Source organism: Sciurus vulgaris (genome assembly GCF_902686455.1).
Source record: "Sciurus vulgaris genome assembly, chromosome: 10".
Classification (NCBI taxonomy): Eukaryota; Metazoa; Chordata; class Mammalia; order Rodentia; family Sciuridae; genus Sciurus; species Sciurus vulgaris.
Window position 1 is genome coordinate 142,454,511 of NC_136470.1, and position 8,244 is coordinate 142,462,754.

General features: G+C 58.2%; 1 protein-coding gene across 16 annotated transcripts in view; it reads right to left on the reverse strand.

The window, feature by feature from the left end:
- MED12L (mediator complex subunit 12L) overlaps nt 1-7,919 on the reverse strand; it is a 250,273-nt gene extending 242,354 nt beyond the window's left edge. For 6 of the 16 annotated variants that reach the window (XM_079100926.1, XM_079100919.1, XM_079100922.1 and 3 more), the window contains exons 1-2: nt 7,651-7,918; nt 6,571-6,799 (exon numbers count right to left, since the gene is read on the reverse strand). In XM_079100926.1, coding sequence (XP_078957052.1) covers nt 6,571-6,669 — 99 coding nt within the window. In that variant the 5' untranslated portion in view covers nt 6,670-6,799; nt 7,651-7,918. Of the gene's footprint in view, nt 1-6,570; nt 7,522-7,650 lie in introns of those variants that run through there. The other 10 variants (XM_079100923.1, XM_079100931.1, XM_079100921.1 and 7 more) reach the window with 4 other exon arrangements.
- Between the last annotated feature and the right edge of the window lie 325 nt (nt 7,920-8,244).

Here is an 8,244-nt window from a genome sequence, read left to right on the forward strand (position 1 = left end):
CAGCTCTGCCAGACCACTCCTGGGAGGGCTGTGAGGAGAAAGGCCTCCTCCGTTCCCCCAAGGCTGCCTCCACAGGCCTCGCCCAGCACACCCAGGGAGACGCTCTGCCCAGCTGCTCGGCCCCAGCAAGCCCACCTTCCAGTCCTGCCTTGGGGCCGCTCCGCCTCACAGTGGGGTCCTGCAGCAGAACCTCTGCACAGCTCTGTGGTTCCCAGGCCACTTACGCCACACTCTACAGGGCCTGGACTGTGTGCTGGCCTGCGCACAGCTGGGGTGACACCACTAACTGGCTCGAGAAAGCCTAGGACTCTTCCTTCACATCCTCTCCTACCTAGTGACCCAGCGCCAACCTGCACGCCTGACTCGCTCTGTGGTCCTGACTCCCTAAAGGACTCACTCCATCTCCCAGGTGTCCCCCCAGAGAAACACCACCCAGCTAAAGGAAACAGGCTACACCCACATTAACAGCACTACAGGAATCCCCAAAGAGCCCAGCTGAGAACCAGGCTCCAAACAAACCCCAAGGCCCTGACAGGTTCAAACAAGGGCTTGGGGACAAAGCAGACCTGCTCTCCAGACCTGGACGTAGCCAAGCGCACCTGGAGGGGGCCCTGTGCCTGTGCCATTACCCGGGCGTGGACCTCTCCTCTGCCACGGGCCACTCCCAGCTTGGAGACCAACCTCGGCTGGGGCCCATGCTTATCAGAACGACTCTGAAGGGGTTAAGCAGCTGAGCTCCTCTGCGTCGTCCATACCAAGAGGGAGCAAGACTCATGCAGCGTGTCGTCTACAAGGTCCTCACACAAATGGGGCAGCACGCAGGAAGAGGGGCAACCCACCCACGAGTCCCCCTACGGGCAGGGACTTGGCTGCAGCAGGGTTCTCACGCTGTGCTCAGCACCCACCTGGACAGGCCATTTACACGCAGATGCCCGAGCGCCTTCCCTGGAACCCAGCAGGTCTGGGCAGAAGAGAGGCGCGCACTCTACATAAACCAGCACCCTTGGCCATTCTGGGCAGGTGTTGCAGGCCCTGAGAAGTGACCAGGAAAGCCCCTCCAGCCCAACCCCAGAGTGATACAGCAACACCTCCGGGGGCAGCTGCAGAACTGGCCCTCTGACCCAGGCATCCTACCCTTCTGTCCTAAGGCACCTGAGGCAGGAGTGCGACAAAAACGTCCATCCCCGGAACACTGGCATTCAGGAAGGCCTGCAGCAGGCCCTGGGGCCAGTTGATTCCTTCGGGGTGGGGCACTGTCCTGTGGTCTCCCAGGCAACTGGTCAACCTGTCCTGGCTTCCCAGCCAACTTTATCAATATCTCCCCCTTATAAGGAAGCATATTTTTACCTCCCTCTTCCACCTCCCAGCTGTCTCTAAAATAAGTCTGTGTTCTAGGAGTTTGTGTGCTAATAACAAAACCAACAGGAGTCACCAAAATAAAGCAAGCACTGGGGCAGTTAGGTCCATCTGTGCACCCTCACCGGTCATTACCCAGTGCTGACATGTCCTACAGAGCTTGTCATTCCAAAACGTGACAGGTGGGATGCTTACGCTCCTCTCCAAGGCCTGCCTTCCTCTCAGGAAGGGAAGCTGCCTGAGGGCAGGGGCTTGCGGGCCTCTCGTCCCCTCCGTGGGAAAGGCTCTGAGCTAAGAACCAGGACGGCAACGCTGCTGCAGAGAGGCGAGGGGGGCTTCTGAACCAAACCTGGTGCCTGCAAGGAGAGGCTGCCAGGAGGGAGCAGGGACCATGGATGTACAGCAGGAGGCCCTGGGTGCAGCAACAGAAGCCGGCCTGTGCCCAGCACAGTCGGTGTGCCGCCACGTCCCACACTCTGCACACAGCCGCTCACTGGACCTTCCCAGCAATCCCATGGAGTGGGCACAAATAGGAGCAGGTGAGGATCCGACCGAAGGTGGCCAGCAGGGAGCAGAGCTCAAAGCCGTGCAGCCTGGCTGCCGGTGGATGCAGGGCAGAGCAGAGGGCGGCAGGCCCAAGCCCGGTGTGCCTCCAGCAGCAGCGCAGACACGGGCCTGGGCTTCCTCACTGCTTCCCTCAGATCTGGGCTGAGACGGCACAACTCCTAAGAAAAGCACACCGGCCCAGGCTGAGCTGGCACCCCGGGCCTCACAGGTGCCTGATCCAGCCCCACGCTGGCATGCCCCCAGCCTGCAGAGTGCCTGCTCTGGAGATCGAGGTTCTCAAAGCAGGCTCTAAACCAGCCACAGCAGCAGATCACATGGACTCTTGCTAGAAATGAAAACTCCAGGGCCGCCCTCAGACCCACGACTCCCAGAGAACCAGCTATCTGGGGGCTTGGGTGGGGTCGACTTTTGCGATGCTGAGCATCACACCCTGGGACAGGCAAGTGCTGAGTCAAAGGCTGGGCCACTGAGCCGCACTCCAGACCAGCGGCAGAGGGGCTATGCCTGAGGCTGGGGCTCCTCTCCGGCACACTGCTCTGCACCAGGCCCTTCTCCCAGAACCACCCTGGGCTCCCGACGCAGGAACCCCTCCACTGCCCCAACTCAGTCTTCTAACCCATTTAATTTCCTGGACACATTTAGGATCCAACTGCTAGCCCTCTTCTGCCCCACGGTAGCACTCCTCTTCTTCCTGTATCAGATGAAATGTCACCTCCAGTAGACACAGAGGGTACTTTTACCTTTACCAAGACTTTTTCTAGCACCTCTCGGTCACCAGATTGCCTTCCACATTCATTCATCCCACATTCATCCCTGTATTCCAACAAAAATATAGGTGCTTGCCACTCCAGGAACTAACTGCCCTCTGTGCTGGGTGCCTCATCCCTGTCCTCAGGAAGCGGCCCCATCAGGGGGCAATGGCAAGATGCAAATATATCATTACAAATTATATGCCAGCAAGGCCTGAGCGGGTCACCAGGCTGAGACATGGGTGATGACAGGGACGGGCCAGCCTGAGGGGCGTTCACGAGGGCAAACCCGCTAGTGCCAAATCTGCTGGCTCCACGCAGTTCTCTTGAGCGATCCACGGCAGCCTCCAGCAGCCAGGACTCAGCAGCATTCTCGTCCCCACCCCCCAAGGAAGGCAGCTGGGGTCCAGGGGGAACCAGGCAGGTGAAAACAGGAGGGACTGGGCTGGTTCCGTGGCAGAGCACCTGCCTAGCACGCAGAAGGCCGTGGGTCCAATTCCCACACCACAAAAGAAGAGTGCCAAGGTATGCCAGGGGCATGTGAAGAGAGCCCAGGCTCAGCCCAGCGGCACGGCCCAGAACCAGCCTTCTTGATCACAGGTTGAGGCAGCAGGCCAGGTGTCCAAGAGGACAGACGGACCAGTACATGCAAGTGCCCCAGGACACAGAAAAGTGGGCTCGAGGCCAGAAAGGGAGTCAGGCACGTGGGTGAAGCTGGGGAGGACAGAGAGGCGGGACCTATACTTGAAATCAGATCCCACTGATGGACATACGATGCTGACATATGGATAAGACACAAGGGACAAGGAGGAACCAAGAATGACCCCCACTTTCTGGATGCCCTGTGTAAAAGGCTCAGGGCCAGTTTGTTTCCACAGGGCCAAGAATCACACAGTCCTGTGGGACGACACGGCAAGCCCTGAGGGAAGGTAAGCAATGAGCCCTGCAAGTAAGCTCCTGCTCCTCCCTGGGCCGCTTCGGAACCAGAACCTACAGGGTCCTCAGGAAGGTCCTGTCCCACCCGCGGGGAGCCATCTCCACAGCACTACAGCCACGCCTAACAACAACGGCAGTCGTGCCAAGCAGCTTCAAACGGCAGCTTCTACTGGGATGAGGGCTTTCTCACACAAACATAAGAGAGACATTCCACAAGTGTTCACAGGTGTCTGAAGAGCACAGTCAGACTGACTTATAAAGGGGAAGTTACGGGACCCTTCCAACTGCCAAGATGCTGACCCAGAACCCAAGTCCCCAGCTGCCCAACTCGAAGCCTGCACTTCCTCTCTAAGGCCACATTCCCACCACAAGGGCTCCAGTGTCTCTGATGGACAGCAGTACAGTTTGAGAGGCAAAGACGGACTTCCCAAAGTCCTAACAGTTATGCTGATTTGAACACTGCATAATTACTATTTTATGTGTATAACAGCTATAAATCAAAAATATGTATATGTGATTGATATAAATTTTACATATACACAGTGCAACAAATTTGGGAAATCATTCTATTACCTCCTAGGAAGCACAAAATGATTTCTTAAAAGTTAATGTAAGGGGGTCGGGCACGGTGGCACACTCTGTAATCCCAGGGACTTGGGAGGCTGAGGCAGGAAGATCGCAAGTTCAAAGCCAGTCTCAGCAACTTAGACCCTGTCTCAAAAAGTTTAAAAAAGTAAAATGTGCTGGGGATGTGGCTCGATGGTTAAGCGCCCCTGGGTTCAATTCCCAGCACCAAAAAAAGAAAAAAGTTGATGTAAAGGAAACATTCAAATAAAATACAGTGGTACAAGGATCGGGAGGAACCCCAGAACAGCTGAAGTAAGGAAACCGCTCTCCAACCCCCAAGAACAGCCACACATCAGATTCGATGCCACATAAAACTCTTTCTGCTCAAGAAAGAGAAGATACTTGTTGCCTTGGAGAGCGGGAGTGACATCAGAACGCAGTTTACGTAAACCCTCCTTAAGGCAGTACTGGTTCTGACGCAAAAGCGGGATTGGTCATGCATCTCAACTCATTCTCCACACCTTGCTTAAATCAGTTAAGTTTCACTTTTTAAAAGAAACGTATTAAAAATAGCCTTTAGGGCTGGGCTCAGTGGTAAAGTACTTGCCTGACATGCATGAAGCCCTGGGTTCAAATCCCTCAGCACCAAAAAAAAAAAAAAATAGATTTAATGTCACTTTTAGTTTTAGAATGCCACAAAAATGAATCCTGAAATTCAAACTTATTCTTTTCAGAATCACAGAGGCCCCAATCCTGAAATGAATGTTGTCCTTAAAAATAAATGATAAATAAGCCCACATGACACTCTAGGCTGCTGCCCCATTACTGGGGTGCTGCCGTCAGTGGCCCTGACCTCTGCCAAGATGTGGCCAGGCATCACAAAGTGAAGGACCAATGGACGCTGTGGTCCACACCAACCTCTGACGAAGCTCCTGCCAGTCATCTTTAAGTTACCTTTCTTGACACTTGGTCCTTCACCATATCCTCTATTCTTTCCAGTCCTTTAATTAACTTCCTTCTGAGTCAAGGTTGCAGGGTGAAGTTGTGGGCGGGGAATAAACCTGCAAAATCTCATCAAACTCTTGTCTTCGGTTAAGCCTCTGCTGGGAACCACCTGTGAAACCTTCCCAGCTCCCGCAGATGCCTCCCCCAGCTCAAGTGATGTGCTCAGGAGCAGAAACTCCCTTCAGAGGGTCATTTCTCAGATACATCGCTGTTAGCAGAGTTCAGCCAGGCCTAGCACTGCCCCTGCCTCTATTAGTGAAATAGGTACATTTATCAAAACAAGTTTCACAAACCCCTCCTTGCCTGATGTACAAAGCCCTCTCTGTGAAATCAGTGGGCCCATAAACTTTTAATGGAGGGTTTTTAGATTCACTGAAAGATAGGTTCTAATGCAGGTCACTTTGCGTTTAGCTGTAGAAAACAGAAGCTGGGTGGGCTGCAGCTGGCAAACTCTGAAAGCAGAGCTGGGTAGCAGGTGATTTAAAAAAAAAATAAAATAAAAAAGAAAAGAAAGGAAAAAAAAAAAAAAAAAGGCAAGTCCCTGGGCAAATTGTGTAGCCAAGGGTGATCATTATTATAACCGGAGAGTTGTTACATAATTACTTGTTAACTCCTGACAAACATACACATAGCTACAAAATGCCATGGTTACCCTAGTCATTGAAACTAGTGTACCTGGTGGAAGAGTCAAGGTTTCTCCAATTAATTTCATTCAAAGAAATAAGCAACCCAGGGACTGATTCCCTTCCAAGATAACTAGCCTGCTTTTACATATACAAAACAGCCTCCAGCAATTAAGCCAATAGCCCTAGGGACAAAAATCAGTGTTTCTCCTTCATACTGATTTTTTAAGGGGAAAAGGGGTACAGAGGTATATTCAGAGAAATAAATATACTTGTCACCTCTACAAAAACGACTTCCTTTCCAAACTGGAAAATTTGCAAAGGGTCCCTCCCCCATCCGTCCCTGCTCCGCTGGCGCACAACGCAAGACCTCGGTGTCGGATGCACTGCATTCCAACATTTTTCAAAAAGTTTACCATGATTTACCAAAGCGGCGGAGAGGAAAATAAACCAGACAGAAGCGGAGGAAAGAGAGCAGGAGGGTTTCGGCAGGGAAGAAGCCCAAGCGCCCGGCAGCGCAGTGCCAGGCCCGATAACCGGGAAGCGACCCGGCGCCCGGGAGCGAGCGCCCAGTGGAGCGCGGGGAACGACAGCCGCCCGGTCTTCGTCGCCAGGGGTCCCCAAGCCCACCAGCCCGGCCCCCGCCTCCGATCCACCCCTCCGACCCTTCCCCCGCAGCGCCGGCGATGGCCGCTGGGCCAACTTGGCCCCGGGTCAGCGCTGCAGAGCGCGGCCCCGGCAGCTGCGGAGGCCGCCGGCGCCCTTACCTCCTTCTGCTTGGGGTCCTGCGGGTAGACATCGGGCGGCCCGAGCCGGGGGCGCTTCAGCGGTCTCTGCTCATAGCTGAGAAGCCCGAAGGCGGCCATGATCTCTCATGTTAACCGGCGAAATGAATGAGAGTCGGAGCTGGAGCAGCCGCCTCTGAGCACCAGGGAGCAGCACTTTGCAGACAGACTCCCTCTCCCCGCCTCGCTCGCCCGCTCGCTCGCTGTGGCGCTGCAGGCAGGAATAAAGCAGGTTGGATGCTGCCGCTGCCCGGCACGCAGGCACGCACTGATGGGGGCAGCCTCCGGCGGGCACCGGCTGCGCTGGAGCCGCGGGACGCACCGCCCGGGGGCGGCGGCGAGGCTGGAGGTCGGCCAGGGTCCTCCGCGGCGTCTGCCTCCCGTCACCCCCCACCCTGTCCCCAGGGGGAGGAGCAGCTGATGAGAACGTGTGACTTTTTTCACCAATGGACCCAAACCCACCCCATCAGGGCACAGGATGGAGGTGGGGGAGGGGCACGGAGGGGGAAAAAAACTTTTCTTGGCGCCTAGGCGGGTGGCTCAAGTGCTCGCCCAAGGCGAGGGTGGCCCTCCTCCCCCGCGGAGAGGCTGCGGATCGGCCCGCCCCCGCCCCTCCTCCTGGCCAGGGACCCTTCCCCGCCGCCACGCGCCCCGCAGACCCCGCCACCTGGGCGCAGACCCGGCGGTGCGGAAGGGAGGGAGGCCTGGGGGCGGGGGAGGCAGGGATGCGGGCGGGAGGCAGCAGCCGGTGCCTCCTAGACGCCCGCCAGGCTCCGGTGGCGCATCCGCGGCTCGGGTCCCCTCGGCGGCTCCCCGCAGGCGCCAAGGAGCACTGCCGGCGGTCGCGGCTGCCGCGGCGGCTAGAGGGGGCCGTGCTCGCGGTGGCGCGGGGCCGGCTTAACCCTTTGCTGCCCCTCCAGCGGCCGGGGAAGCGGGCCGAGGGGGATGGCTGGGGGCGCGGACGGGGACGGCCAGCCCGCAGGCGTCGCGGCGCGATCGGGCCGGTCCAGCGCGCCGCCCTCCGGGCCGCAGCGCCTCCCCGCCCCCACCCCAACAGTTTACCTGTTGGTCCCCGGCTAGCGGGCCGGGGCCGCCGCGGCGGGCGCACTCCAGCGGCCGCAGCCCCCGCGGTTCGGGGCGGGAAGGGGAAACGGTTTGGTTTTACTGGGGAGAGGTCGGTCTCGCCCGGACCGGCTCCGGGGACGCCGCGAAGTTTGCCACTGACGGGGGCGGCGAGCGACGCCGGCTCGCCGCCGGCGTTCTCGCCCCCACGGCCCGGGAGCGCGAGCTTCCGAGTTGGCGGACGGCGGCGCGGCGGCCGCACTGAGCATGCCCAGCTCGGCGGCCGGACCGCGGAGGAGTTGGCTGCGAGCGCGGCGGGCGCTCCAATCCGCCTCTCCGGGTTTTCGCAGCCGCAGAGCGCGCAGCCCGCCGGCCCTGGCGCCCGAGCTGGCCGTGGGGTGAAGCGGGGCGAGGGAGCAGGCGCCCTGGGGACCCCTGCGGGCCCCGCGCTGCGCCCTCCGCTGCGACCTCTCCCGAGGCCGCCGTCTCCGTGGCCTGGACCGGAAACCTCACCTGCGCCGGGCGCGGGGATGGAGTGGGAGGCGGCGATCCTCCAGGGGAGACGGTCACCCAGCCCGCCCGCGCTCCTCGCTT